Source organism: Gopherus flavomarginatus, chromosome 2 (genome assembly GCF_025201925.1).
Source record: "Gopherus flavomarginatus isolate rGopFla2 chromosome 2, rGopFla2.mat.asm, whole genome shotgun sequence".
NCBI lineage: Eukaryota > Metazoa > Chordata > Testudines > Testudinidae > Gopherus > Gopherus flavomarginatus.
Window position 1 is genome coordinate 140618502 of NC_066618.1, and position 25522 is coordinate 140644023.

The 25522-nt window shown below is 41.1% G+C and overlaps 1 protein-coding gene across 7 annotated transcripts in view; it reads left to right on the forward strand.

The window, feature by feature from the left end:
* Window positions 1–25522, forward strand: part of OTULIN (OTU deubiquitinase with linear linkage specificity) — a 47620-nt gene that overhangs the window by 18525 nt on the left and 3573 nt on the right. For all 7 annotated transcript variants that reach the window (XM_050937483.1, XM_050937485.1, XM_050937486.1 and 4 more), the window contains 5 exons: window positions 7660–7736; window positions 8709–8803; window positions 11722–11865; window positions 21027–21152; window positions 23403–23669. In XM_050937483.1, the coding sequence (XP_050793440.1) occupies window positions 7660–7736; window positions 8709–8803; window positions 11722–11865; window positions 21027–21152; window positions 23403–23669 (709 nt within the window). The remainder of the gene's footprint in view (window positions 1–7659; window positions 7737–8708; window positions 8804–11721; window positions 11866–21026; window positions 21153–23402; window positions 23670–25522) is intronic.

Sequence of the window (25522 nt, forward strand, 5' to 3'; positions counted from 1 at the left end):
TGTGTGTGTATGTATATATATGTACACACACACACACACACACACACACATCAGGCGCAAATCCATGATCTCTTACTTGCATAAGAAGTAGGATAAAGTTGGGGATTTGCTTCAAAGACTCCATAAGAAAAACTGGTGTCCTCAAAGTGGGAGGGCTGTGGGAATCTTTAGGGAAATGAACCTATTGAAGTTTTAAATTGGTATTTATAAATAGTGGAAAGTGAAAAGAAAAGAGAATATGGCTGCTCCTTTTCCTTCATATAGACTGATAAAATGGTAGAGCAAGGGAGTGCTTTAGCCTCATTATTCTATGACCCATGCCTTTATTTACTAAACATCATCCAATGTGGACAGTGAGTACAAAGTTATTCATTTCCTGATGATGTTTTCTAAGGTGCTTATCAAAAAGCATTATTTCTAATTTTAGTTGAGAAAAGTGAATAAGTATGAACATTGGCTTGAAAATGCGACTTCATGTTTTCACAAACTTGCCATTTAAGTAATTTAATCCCCTTAAACAAGTATTGCAATTTTATGTATTTGAAACTTCCAGCACATAAATAGTTTTTCTGTTTTCTCGTAGATTGATCTCATAGACTTCATGGTCAGCCTCCTCTATTTTTAATTTATTTTAATTTTTTAAATTAGCTATTGCTGTATAATAAAGGCTTTTATGCTTCCATATAATTTATGCAGTTGAGTATCTAGACTTATCAGTATTATGAATAATACAGCTAATCATCACCATCATTAAAAAGGATTTACATAATCCTCCCTTAAGATCTCATTTTAAAAATGTAAAATAAAAATGGTAATTAACTGTGCTGAAAATGGAATAAAACCAGAACTCTTCTCTCTCCCCCCACCCCCGCCTTGTACAGTATTTTGAATCCTGTGGTCTCTGTCCTGGTAACACTTCTTTAGTCCAGCTGAAGTAAATGGAGACTAGTCAGATTAATTGTTTTGCAGGATTGGGCTATTGTGTCGTTGTCTCCGTCTTCACCCCGCCCCCTCTCACATTTGTAGGGTGTTAGTTTGTTTGTGTTTAATTTTTTTACATGATCATTCTTTTTTCTTTGGCCACTCTGAAAATTCTTGGTCTGCCTTAATTTGTGGTATTCTCATCCTTACCATTTCTCCTCTTTGAACTTCTGTTAAATTATCCGTTAAGATTCCTACAAATATCTGGGGTTATTTTTATCCTGGTGTGTAAACATGCAGATCTCTCTCCCCCTTTTAAAGTTCTTGGATACCATCTTCCTTCCTGACTGTTTTTACAATAGAACAAAATCTGCTTCATCTAAGTGTTGTTATTTAAGAACTACTATTAATGTTTGTTTGACTTTAAAGTAGAAGATTTACTTACAGGCTGTTTGGGGTTCTTGTTCTATTCAGGTAATCTTCCTTTATGCCCATAGTATTCTCAAGTTTTCTAATAGCACCTGTTTTGAGAAGAAATTTCTGCCTCTTCCTTTGACCCAGATACACTGAGAAATTGCAGTGGGGGCAACCTTTTTTGTGTACACTCAACTTGAGACTGTGTTTCACTCTAAATTTTAAAGCAAGTGATGCTCACGCCAATTTTGCAGATGCTCTGCAAGCAGAAAGTGGGGCAGTATCCTAAAAGAATTGGATATTATCTTGCCCTGAAATCAATAACTATTACATACAAAAAACGTTCCTGGAAAAAAAACATTCTTTAGACTGCTAAGTCAAACACTGGAAATTTAGTGTCAGAAGTTAGGTTGCTCATTTAACTTAAGTTCACCTTTCTTTTTCTTTTGTATACAGGCTGTTAATTAAAGCCTGTATTCCAGTGCATTTTTTTTCCATAGGACCCCTGCCTCATTCAGTGCACAGATTGGATAGTGATAAGAGAATGAGGTAGTGGTCCAATATTTTTATTCTTATAACTCTTAGTGATCCCGTATCTTTTTACTGATCACCATCCAAAGCTGCTGTGAATACAGAGTTATTCATTTCCTCCTGGCCTTTTGTAGGGCACTCATTCCCGTAATATCGGAGTGCCTCACAAACATTAATGAATTGATCTTCACAGAGAGATGAGAGCATTATCCCCATTTTGCAGATGGAAACTGAGACAGAGATTTGCCTGAGGCCACACAATGAATGAGTGGCAGAACCAGGATAAGTACTTGGGATTTTTAGACTCCATAGTAGGAGTTGTAGAGAAAAACAACTTGCGAGAGCAGGACAAATGTGTGAGTGCAATTGTATGACAAGGTTGTTTGTAATGGTAGGGGGCAGAGCTCAGCAGCCCTGAGGCTCACTTCTGGTTTATGTCTCATGTTCCTAAAATCTCATGCTTCAGGAGTTCAGCTGGCCACCTGCAGGGCCCAGGAAGGGATCCTCACCCCACAATGTATTATGATTTTTTTTTTAATTGGTCCTTTGAAGGATAAAAGATGGCCACAGCTGGAGAAATGGGACACTGGGCAGGGTGGACCAGTGCTCTGAGGTGGCACCGAGCATTCTCTCTGGCTGGCAAGTTCTTGCTCACATGCTCAGGATCTGATTGTCATATGTGGAAATGGGAAGGAATTTTCCCTCTATATCAGATTGGCAGTGCCTGCAAGGGGGGGAGGGGGGGTTCACTTTCTGCAGCATGTGGGTGCGATCGCCTGCCATGATCATCTAGGTATATCTCACTTAATCATTTCCCTGCCATTGTGGGGTGCTTAGCTCTGTGGTGCACCTCGGTCCTTCCTGTTCTTTGCCCATGGCACACAATAGGCTAGTCTCCTGAGGGTGTAATACTTTAGGCTAATTTCAGTTGTTGGGTTTAATGTGTGGATGGATGCAGGATCATGTTAGTGTCCTGTGATATACAGGAAGCAGATGATCCATTGGTTTCTTGTTCATTTTTCCAGACCATACTGCCTTACTGACAGAGATGCTAAACATCTGCAGCTCCCATTTACTTCATCCACAGTTGTTTGTGAGTACTTGGCACTCCTGGAAAGCAGGCCCTGGATGATTTAAAGTTGGGCACCTGGGAAATTTTGGAACACAATTACCTGGAAACACTTTGGATTTAAGTGACTTGCTCAGTATCATGTAGAAATTCTGATGGAAGCAGGGATACAAATGACTTCTGTGTGGTGTTCATCAGTCTTAACCATAAGACTGTGCTTTTTCTTCCTTCAGTCCACTATCTCATTCACTACACACCTCTCAGCTTCTGCAGCAGATGAGGCAGAGATCTTACAAACAACTTTGTTCACTGCACAACTGAGTTCCATCCATCCTGTGCACTGAATTGAAAAAATAGCATGTGATCATGTAACTAAGGAGTATCCTAATGTATATGCATAGGAAAGCATAGCAATTGAAAGTTTAGAAATGGCAGAGGTGCTGCTTTGTTTTGGTTTTCACCAAGAAGGTTGGTGGTGACTGGACGTCTCTCATAGTGAATGTGAGTGAAAATGAGGTAGGATCAGAAGAGGCAGAAAAAGTTAGGGGCAGAAAAAACTAGGGGCAGAAAAAGTTAAAAATTACTTGGACAGATTAGATGTCTTTAAGTCACCAGGGCCTGATGAAATGTATTCTAGAATACTCAAGGAGTTGACTGAGGAGATATCTGAGCCACTAACGGTGAACTCTGAGAAGTCAGGGAAGACATGAGAGATTCCAGAAGACTGGAAAAGGGCAAATATAGTGACCATCTATAAAAAGGGAAATAAGGACAACCCAGGGAATTACAGACCAGTCAGCTTAACTTCTGTACCTGGAAAGATAATGGAGCAGATAATTAAGCAATCAGTTTGTAAACTTCTAGAACATAATAATGAGATAAGTAACAGTTAGCATGGATTTGTCAAAAACAAATTGTGTCAGTCCAACCTGATAGCTTTCTTTGACAGGGTAACAAGCCTTGTGGATGGGGCGGGGGGGGGGGGGGGGAGGGGAAAGCGGTAGACGTGGTATATCTTCACTTTAGTAAAGCTTTTGATACTGCCTCGCATGACCTTCTCATAAATAAACTAGGGAAATCCAACCTAGATGGAGCTGCTATTAGGTGGGTGCAAAACTGGTCAGAAAACCATTCCCAGAGAGTAGTTGTCAGTGGTTCACAGTCATGCTGGAAGGATGTAATGAGTGGGGTCCCGCAGGGATCAGTTCTGAGTTGGTTCTGTTCAATATCTTAATAATTTAGATAATGACTGAGAGAGTACACTTATAAAGTTTGCAGATGATACCAGGGTGGGAGGGGTTGCAAGTGATTTGGAGGATAGGATTAAGGTTCAAAATGATCTGGACAAACTGTAGAAATGGTCTGACATAAATAGGATGAAATTGAATGAGGAAAATGCAAAGTACTCCACTTGGAAGGAACAATCTGTTGCCCATATACAAAATGGGAAACGACTGCCTAGGTAGGAGTACTGCAGAAAGGGATCTGGGGGTCATAGTGGACCACAAGTTAAATATGAGTCAACAGTGTAACGCTGTTGCAAAAAAAAAAAGCAAACATCATTCTGGGATGTTAGGAGTGTTGTAAGCAAGATACAAGAAGTAATTCTTCCGCTCTACTCTTCTCTGATTAGGCCTCAGCTGGAGTACTGTGTCCAGTTCTGGCCACCACATTTCAGGGAGGATGTGGACAAATTGGAGAGGGTCCAGAGAAGAGCAACAAAAATGATTAAAGGTCTAGAAAACATGACCTATTAGGGAAGATTGGAAAAAAATGTGGTTTGTTTAGTCTGGAAAAGAGACAACTGACATAACAGTTTTCATGTAAAAGGTTGTTAAAAGGAGGAGGAAGAAAAAATTTTTTAACCAGAGGATAGAACAAGAAGCAGTGGGCTTAAATTGCTCCAATTTAAACCCATTGCTTCAAGGGAGGTTTAGGTTGGACATTAGGAAAAACTTCCTAATGGTCAGGGTAGTTAAGCACTGGAATAAATTGTCTAGGGAGGTTGTGGAATCTCCATCAATGTAGATTTTTAAAAGCAGGTTAGACAAACACGTCAAGAATCGTCTAGACAATTAGCCCTGCCATGAGTGCTGGGGAGTGGACTGGATGACCTCTTGAGGTCCCTTCCAGTTCTGTGATTCTGTAAAATGTCAGAATTTCAAGTGGTCAACTTTGCATCCTAAATATCCTTCTTTTAATATAGTTTTCTTACATGTAACTTACTACCTTTTTTAAAACAAAAAAAGGGAAAAAAAATTAGGTTCATTGGTAACATACCTTCCTCCCAAAAGGAAAATGGTGACTCAAAGTTTATATGTCAGTCAAACTGAACAGAATTTTCAAGGACAAATAAAAGGTACTTATCTGGCATCAGAGCTTTCTCCCTGTGACAGACTCAGGATGGGGAGGCGCGTGGGGTGGGATGTAGAACTTGCAAGTATCTCTTATAATGGAAGGAGTTTGGTAACCTACATATATAGGTCAGTATCAGCCTTCCCTGTAATAGAGTAGGTTTCCAAAGAGAACTTGTAGAAAATGTTTGAGCTTTATTGTCATCGCTCAAGATCAAAAGGTGTTGTGAAACTTTAATATGTCTAGCTACGGATACTTGATGTAATACTATTCAAAGTCATTGTGCCTGTTAACTGTGGATTACTCTAGTGGCTGCCTGAACACCTCTGAGCAAGTATACTGGAAAAAGGAGCCTGTCTATGATGTTTCTGTTAGAAATGTTTCATCATATCTTGATGTGTACAGAAATCTATTTTCAGGTTCCTAAGTCACAGCTGGTGGAGAGTGTACTCCAAAATATATAATCTTTAATGAGAATCTATTTTATGTGATTAACAGCTTTCCCCTTAAGACAACTCAGTCTTACCAAGATTTGTCACAGAAAACAATTGTCTATTTATAATCTATTTGCCTGAATCTTAAGGAAGGAGATTTATGGCTCTGAGTATAAATAGTTAAATAGGACTATTTAAAAGCAATTAATATTCAGATAATGTGATGCTAACAATTTGGTGTCTTCCAAGGTTGTTTGAGCCTCCTTGAAGAATCTTGGTTGAGTCCTACTTTATACATAGTACAGATAATCAGTTCTATCACAGATATAAGATTAAAATTCATAAGCATAGATGTGTAAACTTGGAAATCGAATAGCATTTAGCTATGCAGACTTTCGGTCACTTAGTTTCAGGTCTTAGTAAAGTCTAAATTGAAACTGTTGTAGGTCTTCTGCTCTATAGGTGAAAGTTTGCTAGCCTCCCCTATGCTTGGCCACAGCTGAGTCTAATTTTTTTTTTTCTGGCCAGTTGAGAGCAATGTTTTCTTGAAAACAAATCTTATAATCTATGCCATAACATTGTGTAACAGGCTGTTTATGGCGTTACTGTTTTCAGAATAAAAAGATCCCTCCTCACAATCATGGAAACTGTCCTAAAACCCTGATAACTGTACTTTTAAGCACAGTTGTGATTAGCATGTTCAGACTGGTGTGGAGAGGACTAATGAGTTAGGCCGTGAAGGTATTTCTGCAAATAATTTCAGACATTGTAGTTCATTTTTGTAAGATAAGTGGGACAGACTTGAATAAAAGAAATAAGAGCTATAAATAACAATGTTATTAAGGCTATAAATAACAAAACCCATGTTCTTTAAACTTTAACAGAACATATCCAGTTACTACCTGACCACATCAATCCATTTGTTGTTCCTTTTCCCTCTGCCCTTCAGCTGTATGTCTTGTTCAGGGTGTAAGCTCTTTGAGGCAGGACACTACTTTTGTTTCTGTTTGAATAATGCCAGGCATATTGTGGGCACTGTACTGGATGCTAATTAATAATACACAGAAGCATAGACTAGAATAATTGCTAGTAGAGACTAATTCACAGCAGTCTTTCTCATGGAAAGCAGTGTGGGGGTGTTAAGATTTTGAAGTGCAAGTAAAAGTATTTTTTTCCATTCTAGTAAAGAGCAAATGAGTAGATATTCGTGAAGTTTTCTAAGGCTGAGATTATGTTATGGTCAGATTATTATGTAATTTTTTGCTGAATGCCTGGCAGAATCAGTTAGAGGAATATGCAGTACATCAGTATTTAAGACATGCTTTTGTCTTTCAAGTTCATGACATCCAAATCAATCATGGATTACTGGCTCCTACTCAGTATGACACCTTAGCATGCTTTTTACTGCCGTTCAATTCCAGTTAAAGCCTGTGCATAGGGTCAAGGTAAGTATTGTATTTTTAATTTATTATATATTTTTACAGTATCTGTGTTATCACACATGATAAATAACAGTAATTAAGGCCCTTTAAACATAGCTAGAGCTGGCTAATATTGTAAAAATCAAGAACTGAAAAATAATTACAAAATAAAGGGGACATATTTTACCATTCCATGTGGTCTTCAGTGGCGTTCACATCACCAGCAGAGCACGTGTTAGGGCAGGAGGCAGTAATCTATTACTGGCATGGATGTCCTGGAATTGAGAATATGATCTACCTAACTCTCTTGTTTTGGGGGAAGCATTCACCACATAATTAAGATTTTGATTTCCTTTAAAAATGCATAATAAATGTAGATAATCTTAAAACATTGAATTTTCTAGCAATATTTTTGAGAATGGTTTACATTACTACATCCAGTGGTAAATGGAGTAAATGTCAATGCCAACCAGATCTATGGTGTTACATGAAGTGTGTATCAATGTTATTTCAGTGAGGAGGACATGTACCGTGATGCAGAAGAAATAGAGAGAGAAAAAACATTACCTGTTTGTGAGACAGGCTCCTCAGGTACATTTGAACTTTAGTCTATGTCATTACACAAATATAGTAGAATAGCTTATTATAACAACGCTTCTAGCTTTGTTGCCCTCCTCTGCAAAGTTCTTGTGCTCAACTATATCTGTGTGTAAATGTGGTGGCGGTTATTGCTCACAGTTGAACACAATGCACATTTTCATCCAGTGAAAACTATGTAATATAAAATCACTTTGGCTACAATCAGACGTTTACAGTCTACCTGTAATTTTTATCTCCTTCGCTCTCAAAATTTCTTCACAGCCAATTGAAAGAGTTGATGATGGATGACCTTTGTGTGTTGTGCTTGTACATGTGTAACAGGGCTTGAAAAATTTATCAAACACTACTAGCTAATAGGCAATATGAAAGTTCCCGCTGCCGGGATCTATGGTCAGTGGTGTTCACTGCTAACGCATCACTACTAACTACTTGAAATAGAAGTTTATGGGTTTCCAGGAAGAGTTGTGTTCCTCAGCCTTGCCTGGGGAAATAAACTTCTCCTACCATACTTAACTAGTAAGTGTTTGATAAATGTGGGTGGGGTTCTTGCACCTCTGTCTCTTTACTTTTTGAGGGAAGGAAGGGAAGCTCTCTTTTCATTCTCTCTGGTTGCTGAGGGATGGAGAGAGTTTACCAGTCTCCTCTTTCCTTTTCACGCTTTTTTGTTTTGTTATGTTTTCCCCAGGAGGTGGGAGGGGTGGAGGAGGAGGAGTTGTGGGGTCCCTTCCTTGCTGGATCACACCATAATTTTTGCTTGCTCTCAGCTTTCCTGAGCTTTTTTTTCTTCTGATACTAACAAGATTTTTTTTATTAGCTATGAGCTCTGCTACATAAGCTTCTCTTTGATTAGCACTAGTTTTATTTTTGAGTGTATTGATGAATAAAGTAAACCACTTCACTGTGTAGCTCTGTTTTATACTTTTCCTTAATTTAATGTGTATTATATGTGATCAATCTTGGCAGAAAATAAACTCAGTGTTGCACCTGAAATGGACATCATAGAGTACTGCCGAAAAGAATGGAGAGGAAATACACCGGTGGCAAAACGTATGAAAAAGGTATGCCTTCCCCCCCGGCCCACGGAAGGGTTTTTTTGGTAACTTTTTGCCAAAATAGGCCCATATCCTGGAAACACATATTAAGTGCATGATTCTTTTATGTTGAGTTGGCTTACAGGTATGAGCTATGTGCTGTTCACAATAGTTCAATCATTACATTTCTTTAACTGCTAAGGGCAGTGACAGAGTTTTGAGAGACTTTGTTTATTAAGGTTCTGTATCTACAAAGGCACTTTAATTGATGCTGTCATGAAAATGTTAGTGGTACCAGGTCATTGAGATGATTCCTGCACACCAATTTAAAACCCTTTATCTGTGTATAACAAATAGCTGCCAACACTTTCTTTGCAGTTTGAAAGCCACTGAGGCTGTGTGGATGACCAGAAATAACAACTTCTAAAAAGAAAAGTTTGAGACTTTAACCTGAGCCTTTATTTCTCTCATCAGCTCTCAGAGATGAGAGCGATCTTTGAACTTAAGTAAAAAAAAGTCTCGTTTAAAGGGGAAAAAAACTATTTTATAAATCGTGTATATTCTGTAAATGATTTTGCAAACTATTTATTTAGCAATCAAAACAGATAATCCAAGAACTAGTTAGTTAAAAAAATTCAGACAGATTTGGGATTTTAAAAATCCTCCCATTCTAGATCTAACTGAAAGTAATGCTGTATACCTAAAAAAAGATTAATATAAGCAAGAGAACATGTGAAAAAACCCTGCCATTTTTCAAAAGAATTAAAGTCCAAACTTTGCTTTAGCTGTAAACGCCATTGACTCTAGTATGGGGAAAACAGAATCTAGATCAGGGGTCAGCAGCATGGGCTGAGGTATGTGCTTGCAGCAGCTTCCCGCCACCCCCATTGGCCTGGAGTGGTGAACCACGGCCAGTGGGAGCCGCGATTGGCCGAACTTGCTGACGTGGCAGGTAGGTAAACTGGCCCAGCCCGCCATGGTGCTTACCCTGGTGAGCCATGTGCCAGAGATTGCCGACCCCTGATCTAGATTTAGGGTCCTCCTACATAAGCAAAGGAGGAACTAATCTTCAGCTTAGTCTTAGTTCTTTGGCCTTGCTTTCTCAGTATGAACACATAACATGTATGTATTTTGGTTGGGGAGAAATTTACCAGAGCATTTCAAATGCACACACTTCTTTGCTGGAGGGAGAATGAACCACAGGTGGTCATGTTGCTTAATGAACTGCTGAAAGATGCTCAGACTATAGGGATTAGAATAGAATAAGAATGTAGAGAATAGAGTTCTTGTTTTAAATTTGATTTTTTTTTAATTCTTTAATCTAAACATTCTGTTTATTTGAGGTTCTAAACAGTTTTTAGTATTTTTAAAGCAACTTTTAAAAGCTTTTTTATTGGCCTTGAGTACTTGTTACTTGGCAGTGGGCTTTAAGTGTCATTAGGCCAAATTCTATTCTTGCAATTTATTGCAAGATGAGAGCAGAATTTGACCCGTTGAATGAAATTTGTAGTGTTGCTGGGCTTCAGTTCAGGCCTGACCAAGAAAACTCAGTGAGGGCAGAATTGATTATAAGGTATCATGCCTCAGGGTAACTTCCCTTGTTCTGCTAGTGAGCATTGGTAGAGTGCACTGAAACAGAGTGACTGGCTATACTCATAGAAAAAATCCCAAGAACGTGTGTGTGTGCGTAGTTTTTAATACAATTACAATTACCTATCTTAAGGACATCCCAAAACAAACTGTGACACTGGATTAGAAATACAAGCAGTGTTAAATAAATATACAATAATACAAGCAGGCATTAAATAAAACAAGTGTGTGGTGTAAACAAGACACACCTTTATGGCAACTTTGCTTCGTAACAGCTGAACTAAAGCAAGGCAGTCTTTTGTCATACTTGTGCAACTGGGTGTCAAAACACTGTCTGCTGTACTTTCATACAAATCATACAATCCTCTGGTATCTGCCAATTTCAACAGGAAATAAAAAATCTGCTTAGAGTCATTCAAGGTTTTTTCTTTTCAATCAGTCTGTGTATAGTTCTAAAGCACCCATTGCCATAATTCTCAGCACTGTCATGCAGGGTGTCTTGTGCCAGTGGGACAACCATCCTGCATCATATTTTTGGCTTGTGTTTTCTGTCTTTTGCAATCCTCCCTGCCCACCCCCAACAAAAGTTTATACTTTGATGGAGGAGGCATCTAACAAAGTGGTTTTTGGGTGGAGCGAGGGTAGCTGAACAAAGGGTATGATTAAAAAAAGGCGGGAAATGTCAGTTTTTGCATGATTGTTGAAGAATCTACTTTTTTAATATGTAAAATAAACAATTTTGTTAATTTAACGCTGTTACAAAACTGGAGTCCTCTATATTTACGCAGAAATGTGCTTCAGGCTGTGTCAATGCACATGTCTCCACACTTACCTTCCAGGGTGCCTCAACTCCTGCTTTGAGAACATCTGCAGGTTGTAAGCCGCTGGTTCAGGATCATTCTATATGTTTAAATTAACATGCTAGTTCTGATGCTGATATTTCACATGGTCCAGCCAACATCTTTAATGTCCTTTGGTCCAAAAGGTACAATATGTAGAATTTTCAAAAGTGCCTAAGAGATTCAGGAGCTCGGTTTCAGTGACAGTCTGATTTGTGCTCCTTAAGTTACTTTGGCAAGTCCCTGAACCTTCTAATAAACTCCTGCTTCTAATGATTGGTTTGGTTTCTCACTTCAGCTACTATGGGCGGGTTGTTTTGTTTATAGCTTCTATTCCTATTAGATTTCTCAAACAAAGGCGTTTGAGCTTTCTGTGTGGAATATTAGGCCAAATGCTGTTGACTGTTAAATAGATCTGTAATTTGGGCATTTAATTTGATCAGTTATGTCAGGAGTAATAAAGGTTTGATGTATTTTATGCATAGTTATTGCAATTTATTTTGTATTCTTATATAGGGATACGAAGCAGTTTCTCGGAAGTTTACCTCTATAAGGAGAGTGCGAGGTGATAACTATTGTGCTCTCAGAGCAACTTTGTTCCAGGCACTGAGCCAAACTTCTGCACTTCCTGACTGGCTTCGGAGTGAGGACTTAACATTGGTATGCTTCAAACTTGTATCTTCTGATAAGTAAGAACTAACATTTTTGTTCTCAACGAGGCCATAAAATTGCCCAATAGCTGTACTGCATGAGCAATGCAAAACACTGAAACTATCATCACAACGTGCTGGTGAAATCAGGACGTACTAATGTCACAGTTTCAGAGAGAACTGCACCTGTATTCCTTCTCTGTGCTCAATTCCAGGAGTGGTCAGGCAGGGCTCAGGTCTCCAACCATCACATGTCTCTGGGTAGGGACCCTTGTCCTACTTCCTTTTGATAGTGGTTTTTTTTTTAAGGCTGCAGAGCTGCATGCCATATGTGTGGTATCCCCAGCAAGCCAGTCTTCCTCTAGGCCAACAACATGGCTTTGCTTTCTCTAAGGGCTATGAACAGTCAATCGCCAGCATTTACAAGTTACCACACAGCTCTTTCTCAGCAGGTATGTTTATTCTTGGGACAAAAGCTTTGCATAGAATACATACAAAAGTTTCTACATGCTTATCAATAAATACAGCAGAAATAGCCCCTCTGTTTTATGGGTCTAATGAGTCAATGTCCTTCCAGTGCTCAGCGGGTAGTGATCAATGCCTCCAATATCTAGTTGGCAGCCAGTATCAAGCGGTGTGCCCCAAGAGTCGGTCCTAGGGCCGGTTTTATTCAATATCTTCTTTAATGATCTGGAGGATGCCGTGGACTGCACCCTCAGCAAGTTTGCAGATGACACTAAACTTGGAGGAGTGGTAGATACGCTGGAGAGTAGTGATAGGATACAGAGGGACCTAGACAAATTAGAGGATTGGGCCAAAAGAAATCTGAGGTTCAACAAGAACAAGTGCAGAGTCCTGCACTTAGGATGGAAGAATCCCATGCACTGCTACAGACTAGGGACCGAGTGGCTAGGCAGCAGTTCTGCAGAAAAGGACCTAGGGGTTACAGTGGACGAGAAGCTGAGTATGAGTCAACCATGTGCCCTTGTTGCCAAGAAGACTAATGGCATTTTGGGCTGTATAAGTAGGAGCATTGCCAGCAGATCAAGGGATGTGATTATTCACTTCTCTTCAGCATTGGTGAGGCCTCAGCTGGAGTACTGTGTCCAGTTTTGGGCCCCACACTACAAGAATAATGTGGAAAAACTGGAAAGAGTCCAGCAGAGAGCAACAAAAATGATTTAAGGGGCTGGAGCACATGACTTCTGAGGAGAGGCTGAGGGAACTGGGATTGTTAGTCTGCAAAAGAGAAGAATGAGGGGGGATTTGATAGCTGCTTTCAACTACCTGAAAGGGGGTTCCAAAGAGGATGGATCTAGACCAGGGGTCGGCAACCTTTCAGAAGTGGTGTGCCGAGTCTTCATTTATTCACTCTAATTTTAAGGTTTTGCGTGCCAGTAATACATTTTAACATTTTTAGAAAGTCCCTTTCTGTAAGTCTATATAAGATAACTAAACTATTGTATGTGAAGTAAACAAGGTTTTCAAAATGTTAAAGAAGCGTCATTTAAAATTAAATTAAAATGCTGATCTTATGCTGCCAGCTTGCTCAGCTCGCTGCCAGCCTGGGGTTCTGTTCACCTAGGCTGGCAGCAGGCTGAGCAGGGCCTGCAGCCAGGACCCCAGACTGAGAGGGAGGGGCGGAGGTTTCAGGCATCAGGGCAGAAGGCTGGGGTGGGGGCCAGGACCGGCGCTAGAGTTTTTCGCGCCCTAGGCGCACGGCCATTTTGCCGCCCTGGGCGCCGCTCCCGCGGCTCCAGTGGAGCTGCCGCAGCCATTTCTGCAGAGGGTCCATTGGTCCGCGGCTCTGGTGGAGCTGCCGCAGCTGTGCCTGCGGGAGATCCACCGGAGCCGCGTGGGACCAGCGGACCATCCGCAGGCATGCCTGTGGCAGCTCCACCGGAGCCGCGGACCAACGGACCCTCCGCAGGCACAACTGTGGCAGATCCACTTGAGCTGCCTGCCGCCCCCCAAAAATCCTGGTGCCCTAGGCGATTGCCTAGTTCGCCTCAATGGAAGCGCCGGCGCTGGTGGGCGTGGTTCAGGGATCAGGGCAAAAGGCTGGGTGTGTGTGGGGGTTAAGGGTCAGGGCAGAGGGCTGGGTGTGTGGGGGGGTTCAAGGCAGAGAGATGGGGCTGTGGGGATGCAGGGCAGAAGGCTGGGTGTGTGTTGGGTTGGGGGGGTTCAGGGCAGAGGGCTAGGGGTATGGGGGCTGCAGGGCAGAATGCTGTGTGTGTGTGTGGGGAGGGTTAGGGCAGAGGGCTGGGGAGCTCAGCTCGTAGGGGTGCTCCCACCGGACTGGAAGGGATATGCCCTGTTCCACCCCCTCCCTCAACACCCCCTCCCTACCTCTCTCTGCATCCTCTACAGAGCTGTGTGCATACTGCTGCTCTTCCCGCTCCCCCTTCCTAGGGCCATCAGCTGATTGGCTCAGGGAAGGAGAGGGGGCAGGGCAGGAAAGCACCATGCTGGGGGAAGAAGCGGGGGAGGGGGAAGCTTGGCTGCTGCAGAGCCAAGCTTCTGCCTCCTGCAAGGGAGAGTGATAGGTGGGGAGGCTGAGTTAGGCTGGGGGCCGGGACTGCGGCAGGCAGCTGCGTGCCACTCAGAATCGGCTCGCGTGCTGTGTTTGGCACGCATGCCGCAGGTTGCTGACCCCTGATCTAGACTGTTCTCTCTGGTAGCAGATGACAGAACAAGGAGTAATGGTCTCAAGTTGCAGTGAGGGAGGTTTAAATTGGATATTAGGAAAACCTTTTTCACTAGGAGGGTGGTGAAGCACTGGAATGGGTTACCTAGGGAGGTGGTGGAATCTCCTTCCTTAGAGGTTTTTAAGGTCAGGCTTGACAAAGCCCTGGCTGGGATGATTTAGTTGGGGATTGGTCCTGCTTTGAGCAGAGGGTTGGACTAGATGACCTCCTGAGGTCCCTTCCTACCCTCATATTCTACCCTTCAGCAGGATAGCGACCCCCTTGGACAAAAGCTCAGATTCGTTTGCTGGACGAGAAAGAAAGCCCTCTGTCAGTTCAAAACTCACCTTACACCAAAGTCACTTTGTTTGAATCTCAGGAAAACTCAGTTTGAACCATCTATGCAAAACTTCCGAAGGAGTGGTACATCTCTAGAGTTGCTGTAATCTCAGGGATGTGCCTTAATCTCTCTCACACACAGTTTTTAGTTCCTAGAGGAATAGCATAATCGCATATAAAACATTCACAAATTTAATACAGTGGTCCATGAAGATACTGCATGGAGTTGCAATATCTGTCACAAATATATTAATCCAGATTTAAAGATGGGGGTGGGAAATTGAGGCAGAGAGAGATATTAAGTGATTCTTAGAGCTAGGCACTAAACCCAAGTCTCCTTAGTCACAGCCCAGTTATTTGACCACAGGACTATCCATCCTCAACTACTATTCTTGGTTCCTTGCTTTTATATAGCATGAAAGTCACCATGTGACAATATTCAAAAAAAAAATACCTTAATTTCAATTAAATATTTGAGATTTCTGTTGAATTAATCTTCAGTGCAACTTCGACATTTTGTGAATAGCTACCTTGAGATTAAATGTATTGTTCCTCTTGGAAACTTATCTTTTGGTATTAAGGAAAAGATGTATTGAGTTCAGTAACTCCCTCGTACACCTATACATCAAGTTGGAGGTGCATTTGTAGTACGGTGAAGCTTACGTCAAAAATGTTTCTGTATTACTTCTGTGGATAACTAGATTGTTTCAGCTTTTGATACTTGCATTCTGTTGCTTCACCAGCAGTAAATTCACTTTTCAAAAAAAAAGTTTGCTACTAGAAACTGTGCGGATTCTGTGAACTAATACACAATGTTCAGAGCCCATGACAGATATGTTTTTCTTTGTTTGCAGAATTTGTTCAAATTATCCTATGATGATCTAATGCAAGCCTAGCCAAAGTAATTGGCAGTTGAACAGTGCTCTTGTTACAATGCTATTGTGAAACATTCTGATTTGCTTCAGATACTTCATTAATGAGACACATTGAAAGTACCTTTAAAATGAGGAACTCTTGCATGTTTTGAATGTTATTTATACTTTACCTTGAGGTTTTTATTACAAGTGCATTTGGCATTACAAGTAGTAAATGGATATTTTGTTTGCTTTATTGTACAGTCATCGTATATTTTAATCACAGAACTATTTTGGTATAGAAAGGATAGTGTCCTAATTTTCTACTACTTTTGATACAATAAAGCTCTAATCCCTTTAATTAAATCCAGCTTTAAAACTTCCAAAATGTGATAACTTTGTCAGTGTACTTCTGCTGAAAAGCTGTCTTGTAACTTCTGACAGCAATACTGCCACGGATTACATCTGCAGCAACAGTACAATACAAAGAACTTCATAAAAATAGTCTCTAAGGGTACCTCACTGCCTGCCTCCTGCAAAGGAAACCTCCCAACATGCACTTTGAGGGGTTGTATTAAAGAGCATTAGAGCACGAGAGCTTCCTAGAGGTGTGTAATTCCTACTTTAAATATATTGACTTCATATTTTCTTAACTTTTTCTACCAGTCAAACGGTAAAAAAAAAGATATTGAAAATGGTGAACTATGGAGATCTGTTTTTGCAATTTTTTAAAAGGGCAGATTACCAGAATAGAATAGTAAGGTTTGTGCTATGCTGAAATTCATTCAGCAGTGGGTGTAAAGAGAGTAGCAGTGTGCATGCGAGGGAGGTGTATTAGTGACAATTAGCAATACTTCAATCCTGAGTTTAAAAAAAAAAATTTTTTTTTAAATTAAAAATATACTGCTTTTAAGATTCTGATATTGCATGTTGTCTTCGAATGGATATTGATATAATTATTTTCTTTTTTGTGGGGCATAAAATTTTGGTGGCTCTTTCAGTGTCCCTTTATGTAGTGAATTATAGTTACTTCAGTTTGCCCATGTACTCCATGTGCCCAGGAACAGATTTTTCTGTAGCAGTGTCTGTGTGGTCTGCATATGTGCTCCCACTCTCCTGGTGCTCCGCATTAAGGGAATAAAAGGGGTTGCTGCCGGACCACCACTGTCTTCATCCTAGATCCTAAGAACTGAGCTTCAGTGTTTGTTCTGACTTCAGCTTTTTCTGTAAGTAGTTTTTACAATTTTCATAGCAAGCTTTCAGGGTTGGTTCTCTATTTTGGAACACCCCACCATAACAGGGAGCCGTTTCAATACTCCCCCACACTCTGAAGTCCCAGTGGTTGCAGGGGAGTAAGCCAAAGATCCCCAGCTTCAAAAAATCACTGTGTGAGACATAATCCCTTCCTAGTCACATACTGTCACAACACCTGTCTGCACTCCTTGAGGGAAGCATTTGTCCTGTCAAGGTATGGCATCTACAGGTTGTTCCTAAGTGGAAGTCAGCAGTCCAGGGAAGTTTCTGCTCCAAAGCTTGCTCATGGAGGAGGCCAGGAAGACAGGAAGACCCTCTGGCTAGGGACCCCTGCTGTATGTCAGCCTGAAGAAGGTAGGAATAGCTGCTCTTCTACAGTCCTGAGCAGTTCCAAGATCTTTGGCTCCAAGAGATTCTGGAGAGCAGAGCCAGGGCAGGGAGACATAAGCACTCCCATAAAAGCAAAGGTTAGGGCGGTTACCCATCCAAGCCTTTCTAAAAGAGGCAGAAATTCCTTGTCCCTTACCAAGTCATCAGGAGCATCATGCTCTGTATCAGGACGACTTGGTACAAGGAAGGACTGGATTGGGGCTCCTTTTGAAGGGCAAAACTGCAGCACCCTCTGCTACTTGGACGATTCCTTCTGATGTAGTCGTGGTTGCCATTGGAGCCAGCACCCTCTTCTTCTGTGACCTGAGCTGTGGAGCTATCTTCACTGACTCCAGCACGCATCTCTGCTCCAGATGACCATCTGCTTTTTCTGCCAGCTTTCTATCTACCTTATAGTCCATTCATCCAATCCATGCTTTTTTAACTTGCTGGCAAGAATACTGTGGGAGACGCTATCAAAAGCTTTGCTAAAGTCAAGATATATCACGTCCACCGCTGTCCCCATATCCACAGAGCCAGTTATCTCATCATAGAAGGCAATCAGGTTGGTCAGGCATGACTTGACTTGCCCTTGGTGAGTCCGTGCTGACTGTTCTGATCACCTTCCTCTTCTCCAAGTTCTTCAAAATTGATTCCTTGAGGACTTGCTCCATGATTTTTTTTCAGGAACTGAGGTAAGGCTGACTGGACTGTAATTCTCTGGAGTCTCCTCCTTCCCTTTTTAAAAAATATTAGCACTATATTTGCCTTTTTCCAATCATCTGGGACCTCCCCCAGTCGCCACGAGTGTTCAGAGACAGTGGCCAATGGCTCTGCAGTCACATCAGCCAACTCCCGCAGCGCCCTCGGATGCATAAGCTCTGGCCCCATGGTATTGTGTATGTCCAGCTTTTCTAAATAGTACTTAACCTGTTCTTTCATTGCTGAGGGCTGCTCACCTCCTCTCCATCTTGTGCTGCCCAGTGCAGCAGTCTGGGAGCTGACCTTGTCAGTGAAGGCCGAGGCAAAAAAAGCATTGAGTACTTCAGCTTTTTCCACATCTGTCACTAGGTTGCCTCCCCCATTCAGTAAGGGCTCCCCATTTTCCCTAACCTGGACCTTGTTGCTAACATACCTGTAGAAACCTTTCATGTTACCCTTCACGTCCCTTGCTGTCTGCAACTCCAATTTTGCTTTGGCCTTCTTGATTACACTCCTGCATGCTCGAGCAATATCTTTATACTCCTCCCTAGTCATCTGTCCAAGTTTCCACTTCTTGTAAGCTTTCTTTTTGTGTTTAAGCTCACCGAAGATTTCTCTAAGGCATGCTGGTTGCCTACAATATTTGCTATTCTTCCTGAACTCTCAATAAAGATTCTTTAAAATACAGCCAGCTCTCCTGGACTCTTTTCCCCCTCATATTTGACTCCCTCAGGGAACTGATGGGCAGGATCCCCTGGGAGGCTAAGTATGTTTTTTGAAGTCCAGGGTCTGTATTCTGCTACTCTTCTTCTTTTTTTTTTTTCCCCTTCCTTTTATCAGGATTCTGAATTCAACCATCTCATGGTCACTGCTGCCCAGATTGCCACCCACTTCTACTTCCCCTACCAATTCTTCCCTGTTTGTGAACTGCAGGTCAAGAGGAGCATGGCTCCTCACTGGTTCTTCCAGCACTTGCACCAGGAAGTTGTCCCCCAGCACTCTCCAAAATCTTCCTGGATTGTCTCTGCACCAGTTGTTCCTCTGGATCTGCACAACCCCTTGGGTTCTTCTTTTGACACTATGGGAGCTCCCTGGTGAGCATGCACCCTACGCACCTTTGATCATAGAGATTCATTAGTAGTGTCTGTTCAGACTGCACATGCACTGATGATAACTTCGTGCTCCAGACTGAGCTACATGGGCAAATCGCCTCTGTTCCTTCTCAACTGCCTCAGCCTGAGACGGAGCTTAGTGTGTCATCTTTGTGCATGCCTCAGCTGCTTGCAGAGTTTGTTCTCCTTCGTTTATTTAGTAGTAGTTAGCTACCCGCTGCTGAAAAGGTTTGTTTTATTTCCTCTGTGAAAATCTTCCATGTGAGGGACATGCCTGATTCACTGGGGTTTAAATGTTGCCTCGCATGTAGGGAGGCTATCCTGGTCAGTGATGGACGCTCTCATACGTTTGCTGCCTGGAAGAGTCGCACATTCCACAGAAGTGAAACTTCTGTTTTGGCGCTCAAATCCAAGACATGGAAAAGCTGGAAAATCAAGATGCAACTGTTAATGATGGAGCACTCCCTTTTCCCCACTTCAGAGCTAGGTCAGGACAGTCACTTGAAGGAGGAGGATGGGTTACTCACCTTGCAGTAACTTGAATTCTTAGGGGTGTATTACCCCTCTTGTGTAGTGCACTACTCAGCCTCCTTCCCCACTGCCTGGTTTCCCCCTACTGAGAGCTAACAGTAGAGAAGAGCTAAGGTGGTGGCAGCCCCCTTTATTTCATCAACGTAGAGCACAAGGAGAGTGTAGGTACATGCATAGACCACATGGACACTCTTAGGGAAAAGTCACTGGTCCTGAGTGCACGTGCAACCTGAAGTAACTGAGTGCACTATCCTCTAGGGACAACACATCTTGAACTCAAGTAACTTCAAGGTGAGTAAATCATCTTTCTGTGCTGTTGTGGTAAAATTTACATATTTAAGAAATCAGGATCTATGCAGATGTGGATGCTAGCATCTCCTAAGTTATCCCTTTCTTTTCTTTCAAGGGAAATCTTAAACCAAGTCTGCCTTTCTTTGATCATATGTTAACTACTTCTAGAGTTCAGTTACACCAGACACCTTGGGTTGAATATCTATTTCTTTGGACTGTTAGTTTTCTCAAGCCACTTAAAATTTAGTCCTAAATCAGTTTCAAATACTATATTATTTCAGCTCATTAGTATTTGACAATTAATACACAATTGCTGCAGATCTTTGACTGTTATTCAGCGTGAGCATAAACTGTGCTGATAAGGTTTTAAGAAACCCCTTATGTGCAGGTTGGGTATGTAGGCCAAAATAAAAAGGATAAATAGAAGGCACGAGTTAGTTACAATATTTTGCAATTTTTCGAACTCTTTTTGCCTTCCTTCAAGAATAGTGAAGCCTACAAAATATTCCTAATATGGGGGGAACTCTTGGCCTTACCTTAGCTTTATTTAGGTGGCCTAAGTCTATTAAGTTTTGGGTGTTTTGCCACAAGCCAAGTCCTCATCCTCATTCAGTCCTTGGCCTGTCTACTAAGAATATCTTTTTATATGGAACTGAACCAATATTAATTTCACACAATCCCTCAAACCACTAGCAGTTGGTGATTGTTACCATTCACTTGTGCATTAATGACATTTGTGTCATTGGAAAGGATTTGTGGCTGGCTCATGGCCTGGTAATGGGCTAATCTCCCAGCTGCTGATTTAATTCCAGCTGTTCTCCAACAAGAGATGCAACAAGCTCGTTCCCTTTTTTAAAAAAGGGGGAACAAATGGTGGTGTGCACTTGTACACAACAGCTTTTTTTGAAGAATGAGGATACCATTGTAAGCAACAATACGTAGCAATGTCTTCAGTAAAATATCACAATTTGACAATTTTACTTCCAGGATTTGACTTAATAAGTTGCTTGTTTTTCTTTCTCAACTTTGTAGCTTCCAGAAAAGCTACTGAGCAAATATGATTGGATCCAAGAGTGGCAGCTAAGACAGAAACTGGGCAGGAAGATGGGAGAACTAAGTGACGAAATTAAAGACTACTTAATACTTCTAAAGAAGAAGGTTGGATAAATTATGTGTTCACTTTCCTTAGTGAGTTACAAATAAGTATGTTTAGTTCTCCACCGATTCAACCTAAATTCTAGTAGAGTAAAATTATTATTCTAGGAAGGGTAATTAATTATTTAACGTATCTGGAGTTTATGACACTAGTTAAAGGCAATAGAAAACTTCTAAGAATAGTAAATGGAATTTAGAATTCTTTAGTATTAGATTAATATTTAAATCTTTGATTTCACCCCTTCCATGTTAAGGCATAGTATTTCTTTGCCTAAAAGCACAAGAAAAGTGGAAAGACTTTTAACCTATTCCTGGAGCAGTTTTACCAGGATATTCCTGCCATACAGTTATGGAACTGATCAGACCTTCATGTTATGATGGACATAATACACACATAATGAAGGAGGCAGCTTGAGACAATGTGGGTTGTATTACTGCAACACAATAAGTGTTGCACTAACCTTGTGCCACAATTCATGTTATATGGCACTATTTGGTAGTGTAGCACTCCTGTGAGGGTGACTCAGCCTTTCACTACTTAAGTAGATAATTGTGTTCTAAGTAAGAGAGCTCATTTGGGGAAGAGCTGTGTGCTTTCTGGATGAGACCTCGCCAACTGAGGACATTTCTAGTCTTCATGGGCATGGAAAAATCCCTTGTTTCTAAGGAGTTGGAGGTTTTTCCTGGCACTCTGGTCCAATATTTTCCATCTACCCCCTCACTATTGCTGTTGAGCAGTCTACTGGCACTCCACCTAGCTGTTCTCAGTCTCGGGTGAAAGGATTTCCTGCATTTATGTAGTACCACATAAAGTGTTTTTAGAAGCCTTAGTGATGAAAGATGCTATATAATGTAAAATACCAGAAGGGTGTGAGGAACTATACTGCACCACTACAGTATGTGACATTTTTAATGAATTTTCTTATTTCCTAATTTGTGGGAACTTTCTTTTACCTCTTTGAATTAGCTGATGCATAGACTAGTCTGTCAACATAAAATTTTAATACTATAAATACATAGTTCTAGGTTCACTCTCACTATTTCGGTTCATGTTTACTGTACATCCTTAGAGCAGAGGTGTGTTCCCTGTTGAACAAGTGCTCTTAGTATCTGAGAGACAGTGGGGTGATGGATGGCTGCAGGCAGTGATAGAATGACTGACTGAATCTTTACATAGCAAAATGATCCTTTACGCCCCTTATCATTTGTGTGTTTATGTATGTACGTATAACCATTATAGCATTTGTTATCTAACATTTCCCAAGTGCTGTACTCTTTACAGATTAGCATTTGATTTTTCTTATTACAGTATGGAATCTGCTTAGTCCAGGGGTTCTCAAACTTCATTGCACTGTGACCCCCTTCTGACAACAAAAATTACTACATGACCCCAGGAGTGGGGACCAAAGCCTGAGTTTGCTGCCCTGGGTTGAGGGGCTCAGAGCCCAAGCACCACTGCCCTGGGTTGGGGGAGGGGCTAAAGTCCAAGGGCTTCAGCTCCAAACAGGGGGCCTGTAACCTGAGCCCTATGGCCCAGGGATGAAGCCCTTGGGCTTCCCCTTTGTCACCAGGCCATGGGGCTCGGGCTTCACCTTCATCACCAGGTGCCAGCAAGTCTAAGCCAGCCCCGGCGACTCCATTAAAATGGAGTCATGACCCACTTTGGGGTCCTCACCCACAGTTTGAGAACCCCTGACTTAACAGAATGTTTTAATGGTTCCATTATTCATGTCTTCTGTGTGCATATGTTTATATTTTTATTTTAAACATTTTAAATAGGCACAGGTCTACTACTTCAAATGCTAATATTTGCTTATATGCATATTTATGTAACTTCTGTGAGAATATTAGGAGCAAAATAACTAAAGCACTATGGGTATTTGAGATGCAGGGAGAATATGAAAATTATAGGTATTGTTACAACCTATGAAAAGGTTACTGCCTCTCTCCTATCAGAATCTGTCTCTCCACCCCATTCTCCTTACTTTTTTCTTTCTATTGATTTTGGCCTCATCAGATACTTTTTGCTACAGGAAAAAGACAGCAGCAGCTACAGCTATGGGAGTATTTAAAATAGATTTTATTATCTTTAAGTTTAAAAAAAAAAGGTGTGAAGGCCCTTTATACATCTAATTCAAAGTGGTTATGCTGAAAATGTGGCAATCTACACTTAAAGAAGGTCCTTGTTTCCTTTTGCAATTATGAGTGATATGCTGTCGCTTATGTTGATAATCCTATGTTTGCTTTTTATAGTGGGAGAGTATGAGTGAAATGAAAAGTCCTGTAGAGAGACAAGCAGCTTGTGATGAATTGTTTACAAATGAAGAGGAGGAGTACAGTCTCTATGAAGCTGTGAAATTTTTGATGCTGAAGACAGCTATTGAATTATATGATGATAAAAAAGGAAAGAAAGTACCAGTGTTCTCATGGCTATTGTTTGCCCGGGATACATCCAGCAACCCCAGTCAGCTAATGAATAACCACTTGAATCAAATAGGTCACACTGGAGGCCTTGAGCAAGTAAGGAGAGCTATTTATGCCTTCTAGTGTACGTGGCAGTTTTCTCGTGTCTAGGACTTTCCTGCTGTGGTAGCAGCAGAACTAATCTGAACACGAAAACGTTTTCTGAAATGCTTTGGAAATCAGCAAAGCTGTAGCAGCTTAAGTTTGATGTGGTTTGATGCTTGTAAAAAGGTAGCTGCTCAGTAAATGGAATAATAGCAGTACTTGTTAATGGTGATCTAGTTAAGGGTCTGTGCTTATAATTGTAAACCCCCATTTTCTGGAGCATATAACTCCTGGATAACACACTTTTCTCATTTTTATACATACAGTTTTTTAGTAAAGTAAATGAAGTATTAGATTAATGTCTTCCATGATTCTCATTGTACCAGAACTGGCCACTACTCTTTAATTATTTAAAATGTTGATTTTAAATGTCAAAATAAAGATAAGTATATATGAAAAGCTCGCAGTACCAAATTCATTACATAAGGGAAATGTATATGAAACAAGAACTGCATAATAAATCCATTTTCTGACTGATAGACATTTTTACTGGTCTTGATTAACCTGAAAAAGGTGTAATTCGTCCTTGAGGAATTGCAGCTACCTAAATGAACCATGACTTATATATTATCTCACAAACTGGCTAATGAGGCTATTGGTGTGAAAGGTAGTACAAACATTAAAAAAAAAAATCAAAAAAAAAATCAGGGAGCCTGATCTCAAAAGGAGACCGGATTCCTTAAATGAGTGGAACTGCCCTCAGAAGTGTAGACGCAGGATACAATCTCCATAAGTGCAGTGCTCAACTGTGCATGTGTTTTAATAATAGCTAAAGACCAGGTCTTGTTCCCATTTAAGTTTTTGTACTAAACTCTCATTGACTAGGTGCTTAGGTTCCACCTTTTCAAGTAAAGTTGGCTATCACCTGCCTTTAACTTGTTGACTCTTCTTGGGGTTCAGCTTTGTCACCGTTACTCACACCGAGTTGAACTTTACTCGGTGACTAATCCTATTGAAATCAATGAGACTGTTCTGATAAGTTATGACTAGAACAGGGTATGCCTGGCCCTGTATGAGTTCTCAAGACAGGTGGGAAGCAATGGGGGGAACTCTTCCTCTGCTACCTCACATCCGTGAAGGCAACAGGCTTAATAAGGTTCTTGTACTTGCTGAGTACAAGGACTACAGAGGCTAATGCTGCTGACAGTGCTAGTCTCTACCAAATGGGGTGGGGGCAATGGCTCTAACGTGCATGCAGACACAAATTACCATCAGCCTTGCTCCAACTGGCAGAATAGGCTGGTGGCAGACGTGAGTGGATGCCCATAGTACCTTCAAGTCTGGTGGTGGCACAACACTCGTTCTTCCGGGCATTTCCTGGGGAAGTACCATGCCCTAGAGCTTTTACTGAGCAACATATGTCTGCACTTCTGCTGCTGGGGCACAATTCAACTCTATTCCAGCTATTTATGCAGTCATATCCTTTTTTAAATGTCCCTCGACAGAGTGAAACTATCTAAAGATGAGTTGGGACATGGATTCTGAATGCATAGGCATTCCCATTTTTTTGAAATTGTATTTTTTGTTAAGAGAATGTTACTGCTTTTAACATGTGTAGCACCAGAAACTAAAGTCCTGAAATAATTGAACTTATATAGCACGAGGAGTGTCAAGCAGAGGTTCCCCCTCAGCCTTACAATTCTCTTGTGTAAATTTAAAAAATAACAGGTATTAAATGCTGCTTTAGTTATACTAAAGCAAATTTATATAAAAGTGCTTTAAACAGTTCTTGGTTTTTAAATGTAAGAATTTAGGCTTTGTCCAAGGGGAGTCAAATCTATCGGAACCCTTGTAATTACATGTCT